This window comes from Bombina bombina, chromosome 3, assembly GCF_027579735.1.
Source record: "Bombina bombina isolate aBomBom1 chromosome 3, aBomBom1.pri, whole genome shotgun sequence".
Lineage (NCBI taxonomy): Eukaryota > Metazoa > Chordata > Amphibia > Anura > Bombinatoridae > Bombina > Bombina bombina.
This window is the reverse complement of record NC_069501.1, coordinates 460,684,834-460,701,727: the sequence shown is the minus strand read 5'-3', so window position 1 is coordinate 460,701,727 and position 16,894 is coordinate 460,684,834. Positions and strand designations below refer to the sequence as shown.

The window sequence follows — 16,894 nt, the reverse complement described above, 5'->3', positions numbered from 1 at the left end:
AAAGGTAAGTTTTTTTTCTCAACAGGAGTGAAATGTAAATTTTGATGATTTAAAGTGCCCCTCTTTTTAATCGAATTTTTAAAAAACGGGCACTTTAGCATCAAAATTGACATTCACTTTAATATATGTATATACACATATTAACACATCAATATATATGCATATAAGCATATACATAAATATTTACAGGGAACAGACAAAAAGCCATGTATAGCGCTTGCTGATTGGTTGCTACATTTAGACACCAATCAGCAAGCACAACCCAGGTGCTGAGCCCAAAATGGACAGGCTCCTAAGCTTACATTATTGCTTTTCATATAAAGATAGTAAGTGAACAAAGAAAAATTGATAATAGGAGTAAATTAGAAAGTTGCTTAAAATTGCATACTCTATCTGAATCATGAAAGAAAAATATATTGGGTTCAGTGTCCCTTTAAAAGGACATTAAACTGTTGGGTACAGCTACAGTAGCAGGGTTGCTAGTCGCCATGCTATTCTTTTCCCTCCTGTTCTTGCAACTCTCTATAAAGCAAGCCACTCTTTTTAACTCATTAAAATAAATAATGGAAATACATTACAAAAAGTGTTCTTGTTCACAAACGGTAAAGTAATGGCAGGCTCTCAAATCCAAATATGCAGTAAAAATTCAAAATGTATTAGTTTACCGTTTGTGATATACCTGGCTTCCTGATCCTTTGCCCTCCCGGCTACGGCTCTCTGTGCTTTTGTTGCCCTTAATTTGGAACTTTTTTTCATGCCGCATTACTTGGCGGTTTGTTCTCTAAGACTGACTTCCGGTTTGCGGGGGACTGACAGGCTGCGTTTGCCGTTTGTTGTACTCAGTGTTCTTGTTCAGCCTATTAAAACTTTTCGTTTATGAGGTAATTAATGTTAAGGTCATGGTAAAGTTTAGCTAACATGTTAAATTCTGTTCCGATAATAATCCTCCGTGCGCTCTCCCCTACCGGGCCACTGGAATCTATTATTTATTATTTCTGTGATGTTTCAGCCAATCTGCATGTATGCCATATGGCTTGTTATAATGTGATCCGTATAGCATACACGTGATTGGCTGATCGGAGTTTACAGTGGGCCTACAGGGGAGAGTGCACGGAGAACCATTATCAGAAAGGAATTTAACTATTTAACCTATGCTAAAAAGAAAAAAATGTTGCTCTACACTTTCACAGTAACAAGTATTACACATATGCAGGCCCATTTATCAAAGGGCTTGCGGACCTGATCCGACACTGCGGATCAGGTCCGCAAGACCTCGCTAAATGCGGAGAGCAATACGCTCTCCGCATTTAACATTGCACCAGCAGCTCACAAGAGCTGCTGGTGCAACGCCGCCCCCTGCTGACTCGCGGCCAATCGGCCGCCAGCAGGGAGCTGTCAATCAACCCGATCGTATTCGATCGGGTTGATGTCCGGCGATTCCTGTCCGCCTGTTCAGAGCAGGCGGACAGGGTTATGGAGCAGCGGTCTTTAGACCGCTGCTTCATAAGTTGTGTTTCTGGCGAGTCTGAAGACTCGCCAGAAACACGGCCCTTCAAGCTCCGTACGGAGCTTGATAAATGGGCCTGAATGAATCATGCTAGCAAAACTTTATGATGACTTTAAAGTGAATGTAAATGCTAAAGTGCCCGGTTTTTAAAAATTTGATTAAAAACAGGGGCACTTTAATTCATCAAAATTTACATTTCACTCGTTGTGAAAAAATACTTAACTTTTAAACTTGACAGCAGCTCCAGCTTCCTCCGGTCATTGCAAGCCATTTCTGATGTCAGAAATGATGGATAAGTCATCCTCCAATCACGGCTCCCCCCCCCCCCGGGGGAATCAGTGTCTGATTCAATGCCGTGATTGGAGGAAGCTGGATTCCTCATTTTAGACCCAGGAAGAGGCTTTGCGACGGGTGGAGGAAGCTGGAGCTGCAGTCAAGATTAAAAGGTAAGTATTTTTTCACAACAGGAGTGAAATGTAAATTTTGATGAATTAAAGTGCCCCTGTTTTTAATCAAATTTTTTAAAACCGGGAACTTTAGCATCAAAATTTACATTCACTTTAATGTCACTTTAACTGTAATCCTCCTTTTTTCAGAACAAGTGGAAATAATTAGCAGAGATTTCTTTTTAAGTTACTGTTCATTCTTAACTGTGTTCATGTACCTTTTTGCAGCCACTGAACTCTACGCAGGCATATGGTCCAAATCTGCGTTATAATGTAAGATGGCGTCAGCGTGGCACTGGAGAGGCATGGAGCAATGTTACAGTGTGGGGAATCAAATACGTGGTGTGGAACACTCCTGTGTATACACCGTACGAGATCAAAGTCCAGGCGGAAAATGAGTTTGGAAAGGCGCCAGAGCCAAGCACTGTGATTGGATACTCTGGAGAAGACTGTGAGTAGCAAAGATGGCACCTAATTATCCCTATAGATTTCAGCTGTGAAATTAATTTGCATTATTGGTGTCTTCATATTTTGTCACCATTTTGTCCTCCACTAATAGATCTTCAAGCTATTTTCTCATTTTCTCCTTCCCTGTTCACAGTCACAGTCACAAGATACAGTGTTGTTTGCCGGCTGGCTATCATCTAGTTTATATTTCTATAGCCATAAAAGTAGAATTTTTTTTTCTACAAAATTATTATCATTTACCTTTATCCTCTCAATAAAACTGTATCAATATGAATATTTAAAAGAACCAAGCAGGTGGATTTACAGGTAAGTAATAATGGGGCTGTGGCCAATAATGTTATAATTAATTGAAGTTTAGGGTTTTAATTAGATGAATATTAGCTTGATTAGTTTGTTTTCTTCTTCCTTCCTTGCTCTGCATGTCATCGTGTTTTTCTCATATTCAGAATCCTTAAATGAGTTTGCCATAAATACCCTATAGCCCATAAAAACAAAAAAACAACACAAAACATAATCTGCATAGTTACTCTCCTAATTTTTTAATACCAGATTTTTTTGGATTTAGCGATTATATCACAGGTTCTAAGGCCTATATGTGAATGTATCCCTTTTTATAGTGTCTTGTGATGCAAAAGGCTGAAATGTGTGTATGTCTTTTTAAGGGATTTGACCTCAGCTTTTATCAGTATAGTGGGCATGGGCGTTTGCTGGCTAATTGATTTTGCTTATTTTTATTGGTGCAAAAGTGCTTATTTTTATTTTTAACTTTATTTGATTGAGCAGATAGTGTTTGTATCTGTTTAGTGACGTTGCTTCCTAACGTCGACCAATATGGCAGAAGTCCAATGGCCAAAACCAATGTTACATTCTAAAACTTTGTTGGGGTATTTGGTAATAAGTATAAAAGTGTTGCCCTGGGTTTATCAAGTCCTTTTAGCTGTTGAATTTGATAAGTGAAAAATGGCCCTGAAAATGTTTCTAAGTATATTGCAACTCTCACTATAGTCATTGAAAAATAACTACTATATTTATTTGTTTAAAGTGGAAATTTCTTTATAGTGCAATAACAAGAGTAAAGGAGCATAGAAGGTAATAAATCAAAGTACATTTACAGTGAAGTAACTGTACATGTGTCATATGGTATCTAGAATAGTAGACAATTGGGGAAGGACAGGATTGATCTGACCTCTGACCTAGGGAAATAAATGTAAAGAAAAAGAGCATTGAAGAAAAAGAGAAAAGACTAACAGGATCACAGCCTAAGAAATGAGTAAGAAAGTGATGGAGACAGAGCCAAGAAAGAGGAATAACAAAAAGCATTACAAAATAGAAAATGGACAAAAAGTGCAGTTGAATGGGATGAACGAGAATGGAGGAGGTTATTAGACAAAGTGAGCAAAAGATCAAAAGTGAGAGAGATTGGAGGCGAAAGAATGAAGAAACGGGAAAAAATTGAGAACAAATTGAGATAAAAGATTAAATATCTTAAAAAAATGGAGATGAAAGATTAAATATCTTTAAGGCTGCTATTTGGTTTAGCAATAGGGATAGATTTTAGTAATATCTGGCTAATTACTGAGAGTTCAATAAATGTACAGTGTGTGTAAGCTTTTCCCCTGGAATATTTGGCACCAGTATACAGCCTTGGGAGACTTCCCCAAGATGCCAGTTTTATGTCTTGACTGGCTGGGAGCTCTGCTGACCACCTCCCTCTGCCCTCAGATCCTAAGGCTGCGCCCACTGACATTAAGCTGAGACTCATTAACAGCACGGCCATCGCTCTTCAGTGGACTCGAGTGGCTCCTGCCTCTATCCAAGGAAGTCTACTGGAATACAGAGTGAGCAGACTCATCAGCCCTCCCTATTAATTATTGACCACATATTGCTAATCAATAAATAATCCATATGGCATAATGCCAACCCTAATTAATACCAACCTAATATTTATATGTCAGGCAAATAATATATACTGATTTAAGAACGACTAAATACTCAGTAGGCACAAATTCATATGCATTTAATTAAATCAAAGTTCCTAAGTCTGTATATTTCTTAAACTATTAAAGAGATAGTAAACCCACATTTTTCTTCTTTCATGATTCAGATAGAGCATGCAATTTTAAGCAACTTTCTAATTTACTCCTATTATCAATTTTTCTTCGTTCTCTTGCTATCTTTATTTAAAAAGCAGGAATGCAAAGCTTAGGAGTCGGCCCATTTAAGGTTCAGCACTCTGGATAGCGCTTGCTTTTTGGTGGCTTAATTTAGCCACCAAAAAGCAAGCGTAACCCAGGTACTGAACCAAAAATGGGCTGGGTCCTAACAAGCTTTGCATTGCTGCTTTTTAAATAAGGATAGCAAGAGAACAAAGAAAATTTGATAATAGGAGTAAATTAGAAAGTTGCTTAAAATTGCATGCTCTATCTGAATCATGAAAAAAAAAATGGGTTTACTATCCCTTTAATATTCTTATAGTTAATCTCAGAAATTCAAGTTCTTCTATGCAAAGTCTGAAAAATCAAGAGAAAAAAAATGTAATCAATTTATACTTTCCAGTATGCATATTTACCAAAAGTTTCAATCTTCATTCCAAAGAAAGAAAATATATTTTTTACCAACACAAATGCAAAGCTATAATTTATTGTAACTCCAAAACTCTTGCAAATGAAAGAGGACTATTTTAACATGTTTAAATTATATTTTTCATGAAAGAAGGTTAAGCACATTAAACTGATTTTCAAACTAATAGGAAGTGTATGTTTCTGTAGAACTCATCTTGTAGGGCAGATTGCTTACTGGGTCATAAGGACAACACCTAATGATTAGGGATGGGCGAATGTGTTTAAATTCGAATGTTAGAATGAATGTTATTGTAGAAATTCGATTTACATAATCGAATGTTGATAAGAATGAATATGCATAAAAATTAAATTATCGAATGTTATTTACAGTTTTCAAATGTGACATTCGAATTTGAATATTATATTTATACAACACAGTTGTAGACTAGAAACACTATTTCGAATTTGAATGTGACATTTGAATTCGAATGTGACATTCGAATTTGAATATTACATTTATAAAACACAGTTGTAGACTAGAAATACTTTTTTGGAATTTAAATGTGACATTCGAATTTGAATGTGACATTCGAATTCAAATATTACATTTATAAAACACAGTATTAGACTAGAAATACTATATCGAATTTGAATGTGTCATTCGAATGTAGCATTCAAATTCGAATATTACATTTATTAAACACAGTTTTAGACTAGAAATACTATTTTGAATTCGAATGTGACATTCAAATTCAAATGTCACATTCGAATTTGAATATTACATTTCGAAATTGAATGTGTTATAAAAACATAGCTAAACATTCTATTATTAGAACTAATCTTTTCGAATGTTATTGAGAAATTTGAAAACGAAAATTCGAAAATAGAATGTTATATCAACATTCGAAATTCGATTAGAACGAACGAATGTATCAAAATTCGTTTTAAATTTCGAACTTTTAGAAACATTCGCCCATCCCTACTAAAGATCCATATGAAAAATAACATGTTCACAACTATAAAACCAAAACCAACAAAAGTGTTTTGTTTTGTTTAAAAAAAAAAAAAAGATAATTAAATACAGTTTAATTTTTTTTTTTTATTTAACACAAAAAAATTCTTGAATGCCCATATATACATATTGATATAGCATACATAAAATTATATAAAAAATGAGACAAATTATAACTGCTTTATTGCAGTCACTGAGATGCAGATATACTTTCTATGGTAAATTAATCATTTTAAAGGGATAGTATACACCAGTTTTCATATAACTGCATGTAATAGACACTACTATAAAGAATAAGATGCACAGATACTGATATAAAAATCCAGTATAAAACAGTTTAAAAACTTACTTAGAAGCTCTCAGTTTAGCTCTGTTGAAAAGATAGCTGGATAGCCCACTGCAAGTGGGAAATAAGACTCCCCCCTCCCCCTTCTTTTGCATATGAAAAGACCATTTACACACACAGGAGCAAGCTGGAGTAGGTATACAACGGTATTCTCCTAAAACTTTGGGGCTTGGTTAGGAGTCTGAAAATCAGAGCAATGTTATAACTATACATTTTAAAAAAAATAAAAAAAAACTTTATGGGCAATATAAATAGATCATCTACAAAACATTTATGCAAAGAAAAAATGAGTGTATAATGTCTCTTTAACTTACATTGTGACTTAAAAACATTCAAAAATTGTTTGATCATATAAAGCTCCCTAATCACAAATCCTGATGGCTCAAAAAGTATTTTGATTAATAAATACTCATTGGTTACAACCAAGTGTAAAATGGCAGGGCAGGAAGAATGTTACTCATAGCCTCTTCAAGTAACAAAAGTCACAAGATCGCAGTGTACCAGTATCATCATAAGCATTGGCTGAGTTGTCAGTCTTCCTCTACATTTAAAACCTCTATGATGTGATTGCATCCCAGCTAATTTCCTTAACAAGAAACAAATATGACTAACCAGTGACCTTCCTACTGGCATAACCTAAGGATTAACTTGGCATTAACCCAGCTCCAAATCACCTATAAAATCCTTTTTATCTGTTAAGTAAATGGGTTATGTATCTTGAAGGCCTATTACTGGAGAGAGAGTAGTTTGCTGAAGGGAATATGGATTTCCCGAAAGAAGCAACAGCAAAGTTTTGTTGGCGACAAGGTGCGAGGAATTGTCTCACAGCTGATCCCTTACAGCAACTACAAACTGCATATGGTGGCGGTGAATGGGCGAGGAGACGGCCCTAAAAGTGACATGAAGGAGTTTACCACCCCCGAGGGAGGTAGGTTCTCCAGTATCAATCTTGGAGTTGATGTTCATAATCAAGTGATGTGCAGATTTGAGGGATTAAAGGAACATTCCTATATATTGTTTCTACAGATAAATCTTAGATTGCAAAAGATACATATATTTGACCCTCCTGTATATTCTTCCTGCTGATATCATGATGTGATGTTTCTTACCATGAGAAATGTTTATAAACTGACAATATTATTGCATTTTTACTTAGACTTCAACATATTGTATTTCAGAATGGAAGAACATATTGGCATATCCCATTAGTGTAATAAGGAACTGAGTTCACTAGATGTCATTCTATGTTTTTCCTACATCATGTAATGATCTTCACAAAGTCAGACTGGTCCATCCAACTTTGCATCATACACATTTTTCTCTCATCCATTTTCTCTTTCTCTGCTTCTTCACAATTAGTGCCAAGTGTCCCAAGATACTTCAGAGTTCGACAGCCAAACTTGGAAACAATATACTTGGAATGGGACCATCCAGAGCATCCCAATGGAAATCTGACTGGATACACTCTCCGCTACCAAGCATGTAAGCTCTGAGCTTTATAAGGACAATTTCCCACCCGACATACAAACCTGGTACTATGTACTCATATCCGTAAAACTTTTTTAATTTATTGCTCAACAGCCCTGGTGCCCATAAAATGAGTTTATGTTAGTGGCTTCCATATACATATAGGGCTAGAATAGAAGTTATCTCGCACCCAGAAACAGGCAAATTTGACTTTTTGCGGGCACGCAATAAATAACCAGCCAGTACAAGTGGCTAGTTATTGTTACTGTGAGCTCGCGGCTGCAATTAGTGCTTATAAAATTAACCAGAGATCAGATCTCTGGTTAATTTTAAAAAATGTACCTCAAATGCCCCCAAAATACAGTGTAGTGTATTTTATTAAAAAAATAAAAATTGTAGCAATTTTATTTTTTAATAAAATAACTGCACTAGGCAGTATTTTAGGGGTAAAGTTGGCAGTAGGGGGTGTTAGAAACAAAATGGCCCTGAAAAAAGTGCCTTTACATTGTGGTCCATGGGAACTGTGTGTTACCAGTAAATTTATATATATATATATATATATATATATATATATGCTTATATACATATATATGTATGTGTTAATATGTGTATATGCACACACCTTAACACATAAATATATATGTATATAGTCATATACATATATATTTACAATTAGCTGCCATCGCTGCACTACTTACCCCCTTTGCTGCACTTTTGTTCCATGCCGTGTATGACGGCATCAGAACAAGGCTCCCATTGGAGCCTATGGAAGCGCATTCTCATGAGCGCAATGCTTCCTAGCAATGCAAACACGTGCGCTGGTATTACTCAGTGGAGCGCAAATATCACTTTCAAGAAAGTGATATTTAGCGTTCCACTTGTAATCTGGCCCATAATGTTTGACTGTGGAGCCACTTATGATTGGACTTGGTACACCAGGTGTGTTGCTTAAAAGGCTTGTGAACAAAGACACATTCAGTTTATCTATATATATATATCAGTATATGTGTGTATGTGTGTATATATCCTATTATATAAAAGGCCAAGTGTGTTTGTCTGAAGCTGTCATGCACAGTAGAGACAGCACGAGGACAAACACACCTGGCCTTTGAGTCCTACTCCCTAGCTGATCTGCGGCAGAAGTGGGTGTGGCCGGGCGTGGCCGACGTGAAGGGGGCATGGCCAGACGTGAATGGTCATGAAGGGGGCGTAGCCGGTCATGAAGGGGGCGTGGCTGGTTGCAAGATAGAGGGGAGAGAGAGAGGAGGGGAGAGAGAGAGGAGGGGAGAGAGAGAGAAGGGGAGAGAGAGGAGGGGAGAGAGAGAGAGGAGAGGGGGGAGTGAGAGAGGAGGGGGGGAGTGAGAAAGGAGAGGGGAGAGAGAGAGGAGAGGGGGGTAGAGAGGGAAGAGAGGGGGGAGAGAGGAGAGGGGGGGAGAGAGAGAGGAGAGGGGGGAGACAGAGAGGAGAGGGGGGAGAGAGAGAGGAGAGGGGGAGAGAGTGAGTTCAAAAGAAAGTGGGAGAGAGCGCAAAAGAGATGGGGGAGAGAGAGAGCTCAAAAGAGAGGGGGAGAGAGAGCTCAAAAGAGATTTGGGAGAGAGAGCAAAAGAGAGGGGGGAGAGAGTGCGAAGAGAGGGGGGAGAGAGTGCAAAAGAGAGGGGGAGAGAGACAGCACAAAAGAGAGGGGGGAGAGAGAGAGAGAGCACAAAAGAGAGGGGGAGAGAGAGCACAAAAGAGAGGGGGGAGAGAGAGAGCAAAAGAGAGGGGGGAGAGCACAAAAGAGAGGGGGGAGAGAGTGCAAAAGAGAGGGGGAGAGAGCGCAAAAGAGAGGGGGAGAGAGAGAGCAAAAGAGAGGGGGGAGAGAGAGAGGGGGGAGAGAGAGAGAGAGAGAGAGAGAGGAGGGGAGAGAGAGAGGAGGGGAGAGAGAAAAGAGGGGGAGAGAGAAAAGAGGGGGGGAGAGAGAGAGGAGGGGGGAGAGAGAAAGAGGAGGCGGGGAGAGAGAGAGAGAGGAGGGGGGGAGAGAGAGGGGAGGGAGAGAGAGAGAGGGGAGGGAGAGTGAGAGGGGGGAGAGAGAGAGCTCAAAATAGAGGGGGAGAGAGAGCGCAAAAGAGATGGGGGAGAGAGAGAGCTCAAAAGAGAGGGGGGAGAGAGCGCAAAAGAGATGGGGGAGAGAGAGAGAGCAAAAGAGAGGGGGAGAGAGAGAGCAAAAGAGAGGGGGGAGAGAGCGCAAAAGAAAGGGGGAGAGAGAGAGCGCAAAAGAGAGGGGGAGAGAGAGAGCGCAAAAGAGAGGGGGAGAGAGAGAGCGCAAAAGAGAGGGGGAGATAGAGAGCGCAAAATAGAGGGGGAGAGAGAGAGAGCAAAAGAGGGGGAGAGAGAGCACAAAAGAGAGGTGAGAGAGAGAGAGGGGGGGGAGAGAGAGAGAGAGAGAGAGAGAAGGGGAGAGAGAGAGAGCAAAAGAGAGGGGGAGAGAGAGAGCAAAAGAGAGGGGGGAGAGAGCGCAAAAGAGAGGGGGAGAGAGCGCAAAAGAGAGGGGGAGAGAGAGAGCGCAAAAGAGAGGGGGAGAGAGAGAGCGCAAAAGAGAGGGGGAGATAGAGAGCGCAAAATAGAGGGGGAGAGAGAGAGAGCAAAAGAGGGGGAGAGAGAGCACAAAAGAGAGGTGAGAGAGAGAGAGGGGGGGAGAGAGAGAGAGAGAGAGAGAGAAGGGGAGAGAGAGAGGAGGGGAGAGAGAGAGGAGGGGAGAGAGAGAGAGAGGAGAGGGGGGAGAGAGAGAGGGGGGAGAGAGAGAGCTCAAAAGAGAGGGGGAGAGAGAGCGCAAAAGAGATGAAGGAGAGAGAGAGCTCAAAAGAGAGGGGGAGAGAGGAGAGGGGGGAGAGAGATAGGAGAGGGGAGAGAGAGAGGAGGGGAGAGAATGAGTTCAAAAGAGAGGAGGAGAGAGAGCACAAAAGAGATGGGGGACTGAAAGAGCTCAAAAGAGAGGGGGGAGAGAGAGTGCAAAAGAGATGGGGGAGAGAGAGAGCTCAAAAGAGAGGGGGGAGAGAGCGCAAAAGAGAGGGGGGGAGAGAGTGCAAAAGAGAGGGGGGAGAGCACAAAAGAGAGGGGGGAGAGAGTGCAAAAGAGAGGGGGAGAGAGCGCAAAAGAGAGGGGGGAGAGAGAGAGCAAAAGAGAGGGGGGAGAGAGAGAGGGGGAGAGAGAGAGAGAGAGAGGAGGGGAGAGAGAGAGGAGGGGAGAGAGAAAAGAGGGGGAGAGAGAAAAGAGGGGGGGAGAGAGAGAGGAGGGGGGAGAGAGAGGAGGGGGGAGAGAGAAAGAGGAGGCGGGGAGAGAGAGAGAGAGAGAGGAGGGGGGGAGAGAGAGGGGAGGGAGAGAGAGAGAGGGGAGGGAGAGTGAGAGGGGGGAGAGAGAGAGCTCAAAATAGAGGGGGAGAGAGAGAGCGCAAAAGAGATGGGGGAGAGAGAGAGCTCAAAAGAGAGGGGGGAGAGAGCGCAAAAGAGATGGGGGAGAGAGAGAGAGCAAAAGAGAGGGGGAGAGAGAGAGCAAAAGAGAGGGGGGAGAGAGCGCAAAAGAGAGGGGGAGAGAGAGAGCGCAAAAGAGAGGGGGAGAGAGAGAGCGCAAAAGAGAGGGGGAGATAGAGAGCGCAAAATAGAGGGGGAGAGAGAGAGAGCAAAAGAGGGGGAGAGAGAGCACAAAAGAGAGGTGAGAGAGAGAGAGGGGGGGGGGAGAGAGAGAGAGAGAGAGAGAGAGAAGGGGAGAGAGAGAGGAGGGGGAGAGAGAGAGAGCAAAAGAGAGGGGGAGAGAGAGAGCAAAAGAGAGGGGGGAGAGAGCGCAAAAGAGAGGGGGAGAGAGAGAGAGCGCAAAAGAGAGGGGGAGAGAGAGCGCAAAAGAGAGGGGGGAGAGAGAGAGCAAAAGAGGGAGAGAGAGAGAGAGCACAAAAGAGAGGGGGAGAGAGAGAGCAAAAGAGAGGGGGGAGAGAGCGCAAAAGAGAGGGGGAGAGAGAGAGCGCAAAAGAGAGGGGGAGAGAGAGAGCGCAAAAGAGAGGGGGAGATAGAGAGCGCAAAATAGAGGGGGAGAGAGAGAGAGCAAAAGAGGGGGAGAGAGAGCACAAAAGAGAGGTGAGAGAGAGAGAGGGGGGGGAGAGAGAGAGAGAGAGAGAGAGAAGGGGAGAGAGATAGGAGAGGGGAGAGAGAGAGGAGGGGAGAGAGAGAGAGAGGAGAGGGGGGGAGAGAGAGAGGGGGAGAGAGAGAGAGAGCTCAAAAGAGAGGGGGAGAGAGAGCGCAAAAGAGATGAAGGAGAGAGAGAGCTCAAAAGAGAGGGGGAGAGAGGAGAGGGGGGAGAGAGATAGGAGAGGGGAGAGAGAGAGGAGGGGAGAGAGAGAGAGAGGAGGGGAGAGAGATAAGAGAGGAGAGGGGGGAGAGAGTGAGTTCAAAAGAGAGGAGGAGAGAGAGCGCAAAAGAGATGGGGGACTGAAAGAGCTCAAAAGAGAGGGGGAGAGAGAGTGCAAAAGAGATGGGCGGCGGAGAGAGAGCAAAAGAGAGGGGGGAGAGAGCGCGAAGAGAGGGGGGAGAGAGCACAAAAGAGAGGGGGAGAGAGACAGCGCAAAAGAGAGGGGGGAGAGAGAGAGCAAAAGAGGGGGAGAGAGAGCGCAAAAGAGAGGGGGGAGAGAGAGAGAGCAAAAGAGAGGGGGGGGAGAGCACAAAAGAGTGGGGGAAGAGAGTGCAAAAGAGAGGGGGGAGAGAGCGCAAAAGAGAGGGGGAGAGAGAGAGCACAAAAGAGAGGGAGAGAGAGAGCAAAATAGAGGTGGGAGAGAGAGAGAGAGCAAAAGAGAGGGGGGAGAGAGAGAGAGGGGGAGAGAGAGAGGAGGGGAGAGAGAGAGAGAGAGAGAGAGAGAGAAGAGGGGGAAGAGAGAGAGAGAAGAGGGGGGAGAGAGAGGAGGGGGGAGAGAGAGAGAGGAGGGGGGGAGAGAGAGAAGGGAGGGAGAGAGGGGAGGGAGAGAGAGCTCAAAAGAGAGGGGGAGAGAGAGAGCGCAAAAGAGATGGGGGAGAGAGAGAGCTCAAAAGAGAGGGGGGAGAGAGCGCAAAAGAGATGGGGGAGAGAGAGAGTGCAAAAGAGAGGGGGGAGAGAGCGCGAAGACAGGGGGGGGGCAACAAAAGAGAGGGGGAGAGAGAGAGTGCAAAAGAGAGGGGGAGAGAGAGAGCGCAAAAGAGAGGGGGAGAGAGAGCACAAAAGAGAGGGGGGAGAGAGAGCAAAAGAGGGGGAGAGAGCACAAAAGAGAGGGGGGATAGAGAGAGCAAAAGAGAGGGGGGAGAGAGCGCAAAAGAGAGAGGGAGAGAGCGCAAAAGAGAGGGAGAGAGAGCGCAAAAGAGAGGGGGGAGAAATAGAGAAAAAGAGGGGGAGTGAGAGATAGCGCAAAATAGATGGGGGAGAGAGAGAGCGCAAAAAAGAGGGGGGGAGAGAGAGAGCAAAAGAGGGGGAGAGAGAGCACAAAAGAGAGGTGAGAGAGAGAGAAGGGGAGAGAGAGAGAGGAGGGGAGAGAGAGAGGAGGGGAGAGAGAGAGAGAGAGGAGAGGGGGGAGAGAGAGAGGGGGGAGAGAGAGAGCTCAAAAGAGAGGGGAGAGAGAGCGCAAAAGAGATGAAGGAGAGAGAAAGCTCAAAAGAGAGGGGGAGAGAGAGGAGAGGGGGGAGAGAGAGAGGAGAGGGGAGAGAGAGAGGAGGGGAGAGAGAGAGAGGAGGGGAGAGAGATAAGAGAGGAGAGGGGGGGAGAGAGTGAGTTCAAAAGAGAGGAGGAGAGAGAGCACAAAAGAGATGGGGGACTGAGAGAGCTCAAAAGAGAGGGGGAGAGAGAGCGCAAAAGAGATGGGGGGAGAGAGAGCAAAAGAGAGGGGGAGAGAGCGCGAAGAGAGGGGGGATAGAGCGCAATAGAGAGGGGGAGAGAGACAGCGCAAAAGAGAGGGGGGAGAGAGAGAGCAAAAGAGGGGGAGAGAGAGCGTAAAAGAGAGGGGGGAGAGAGAGAGAGCAAAAGAGAAGGGGGGAGAGCACAAAAGAGTGGGAGGAGAGAGTGCAAAAGAGAGGGGGGAGAGAGCGCAAAAGAGAGGGGGAGAGAGAGAGAGCAAAAGAGAGGGGGGAGAGAGAGAGAGCAAAAGAGAGGGGGGAGAGAGAGGGAGAAGGGGGAGAGAGAGGGGAGAGAGAGAGAGAGAGAGAAGAGGGGGAAGAGAGAGAGAAGAGGGGGGGAGAGAGAGAGAGGAGGGGGGAGAGAGAGAGAGGAGGGGGGAGAGAGAGAAGGGAGGGAGAGAGGGGAGGGAGAGAGAGAGCTCAAAAGAGAGGGGGAGAGAGAGCGCAAAAGAGATGGGGGAGAGAGAGAGCTCAAAAGAGAGGGGGAGATAGCGCAAAAGAGATGGGGGAGAGAGAGAGAGCAAAAGAGAGGGGGGGGAGAGAGCGCGAAGAGAGGGGGAGAGAGCACAAAAGAGAGGGGGAGAGAGAGAGCGCAAAAGAGAGGGAGAGAGAGAGAGCGCAAAAGAGAGGGGGAGAGAGAGCACAAAAGAGAGGGGGGAGAGAGAGAGAGAGCAAAAGAGGGAGAGAGAGCGCAAAAGAGAGGGGGAGAGAAAGAGCGCAAAAGAGAGGGGGAGAGAGAGAGCGCAAAAGAGAGGGGGGAGAGATAGAGCAAAAGAGGGGGAGTGAGAGAAAGCGCAAAAGAGATGGGGGAGAGAGCTCAAAAAAGAGGGGGGGAGAGAGCGCAAAAGAGATGGGTGAGAGAGAACAAAAGAGAGGGGGGAGAGAGCGCGAAGAGAGGGGGAGAGAGAGCACAAAAGAGAGGGGGAGAGAGAGAGCAAAAGAGGGGGAGAGAGAGAGCGCAAAAGAGAGTGGAGAGAGAGCACAAAAGAGAGGGGGAGAGAGAGAGAGAGCAAAAGAGGGGGAGAGAGCACAAAAGAGAGGGGGGATAGAGAGAGCAAAAGAGAGGGGGAGAGAGAGAGAGAGCGCAAAAGAGAGAGGGAGAGAGCGCAAAAGAGAGGGGGAGAGAGAGAGCACAAAAGAGAGGGGGTAGAGAGAGAGCAAAAGAGGGGGAGCAAGAGAGAGCACAAAAGAGAGGGGGGAGAGAGAGAGGGGAGAGAGAGAGGGTAGAGAGAAAGAGAGAGAGGAGGGTAGAGAGAGAGAGAGAGAGAGAGGAGGGGAGAGAGAGAGGAGAGGGGGGAGAGAGAGAGAGGGGGAGAGAGAGCACAAAAGAGATGAAGAAGAGAGAGAGCTCAAAAGAGAGGGGGAGAGAGAGCGCAAAAGAGATGGGGGAGAGAGAGAGCTCAAAAGAGAGGGGGAGAGAGAGCGCAAAAGAGATGGGGAGAGAGAAAGCAAAAGAGAGGGGGAGAGAGAGCGCAAAAGAGAGGGGGGGAGAGAGGGCAAAAGAGAGGGGGAGCGCAAAAGAGGGGGGAGAGAGAGAGCGCAAAAGAGAGGGGGAGAGAGAGCATGCAAAAGAGAGGGGGGAAAAGAGAGCACGCAAAAGAGAGGGGGGAGAGAGAGAGAGCCAAAGAGAGGGGGGAGAGAGAGAGAGCAAAAGAGAGGGGGGAGAGAGAGAGAGAGCAAAAGAGGGGGGAGAGAGAGCGCAAAAGAGAGGGGGAGAGAGAGCGCAAAAGAGAGGGGGAGAGAGAGCGCAAAAGAGTGGGGGTAGAGAGAGCGCAAAAGAGAGGGGGGAGAGAGAGAGCGCAAAAGAGAGGGAGAGAGAGAGCGCAAAAGAGAGTGGGGAGAGAGCACAAACGAGATGGGGGAGAGAGAGAGAACAAAAGAGATGGGGATAGAGAAAGAGCACAAAAGAGAGGGGGGAGAGAGAGCAAAAGAGGGGGAGAGAGAGCGCAAAAGAGAGGGGGAGAGAGAGAGTGCAAAAGAGAGGGGGGAGAGAGAGAGAGCAAAAGAGGGGGAGAGAGAGAGCACAAAAGAGAGGGGGGAGAGAGAGAGAGAGAGAGGAGAGAGAGATAGAGAGGAGAGAGAGGGGAGAGAGAGAGAGGGGGGAGAGAGAGAGCACAAAAGAGATCAAGGAGAGAGAGAGCTCAAAAGAGAGGGGGAGAGAGAGCACAAAATAAATGGGGGAGAGAGCTCAAAAGAGAGGGGGACAGAGAGCGCAAAAGAGATGGGGAGAGAGAGAGAGCAAAAGAGAGGGGGAGAGAGAGTGCAAAAGAGAGGGGAGAGAGCGCAAAAGAGAGGGGGAGAGAGAGCGCGCAAAAGAGAGGGGGGAGTGAGAGCACGCAAAAGAGGGGGGAGAGAGAGCACTCAAAAGAGAGGGGGAGAGAGAGAGCAAAAGAGAGTGGGGAGAGAGAGCAAAAGAGGGGGAGAGAGCGCAAAAGAGAGGGGGGAGAGAGAGCGCAAAAGAGAGGGGGAGAGAGAGCGCAAAAGAGAGGGGAGAGAGAGCGCAAAAGAGAGGGAGAGAGAGAGTGCAAAAGAGAAGGGGGAGAGAGAGCGCAAAAGAGAGGGGGGGAGAGAGTGCAAAAGAGAGGGGAGAGAGAGAGAGCGCAAAAGAGAGGGAGAGAGAGAGCGCAAAAGAGAAGGGGGAGAGAGAGGGGGGAGAGAGTGCAAAAGAGATGGGGGAGAGAGAGAGCGCAAAACAGATGGGGGAGAGAGAGCACAAAAGAGAGGGGAAGAGAGAGAGCACAAAAGAGAGAGGGGAGAGAGAGCACAAAAGAGAGGGGGGGAGAGAGAGCGCAAAAGAGAGGGGGAGAGAGAGAGCAAAAGAGAGGGGGGAGAGAGAGAGAGAAAAAGAGAGGGGGAGGGTGAGAGCGCAAGGGGTGGGACCGCTGTACTGCAAAAAATGGCCCGTGTGAACGGGCTTTAGGACTAGTGTATATATATATATATATATATATATATATATGTTTGTATTTATGTGTATTTATATATATTTATATCTTCATCCTGTTGCAACCACCTATGCAATATTTCCAAGATTAGCAAATAATCCACTCCCTTGTTATTTCCAGATTTGACTACTGCAGTAACCTACTTACTGGCCTTCATCTTTCCTGCCTTTCCCCCCTTCAATCCATCCTAAATGCCTCTGCTTGGCTAATTCACATTTTCTGTCGCCCTATATCTGCTGCACCTCTCTGCGAGTCCCTTCATT

The 16,894-nt window shown here is 45.2% G+C and overlaps 1 protein-coding gene across 1 annotated transcript in view; it reads left to right on the top strand.

The window, feature by feature from the left end:
* Nucleotides 1-16,894, top strand: part of NFASC (neurofascin) — a 278,247-nt gene that overhangs the window by 221,307 nt on the left and 40,046 nt on the right. The window contains exons 20-23 of the mRNA XM_053706693.1: nt 2,182-2,404; nt 4,144-4,259; nt 7,064-7,268; nt 7,700-7,822. Of these exons, the coding sequence (XP_053562668.1) occupies nt 2,182-2,404; nt 4,144-4,259; nt 7,064-7,268; nt 7,700-7,822 (667 nt within the window). The remainder of the gene's footprint in view (nt 1-2,181; nt 2,405-4,143; nt 4,260-7,063; nt 7,269-7,699; nt 7,823-16,894) is intronic.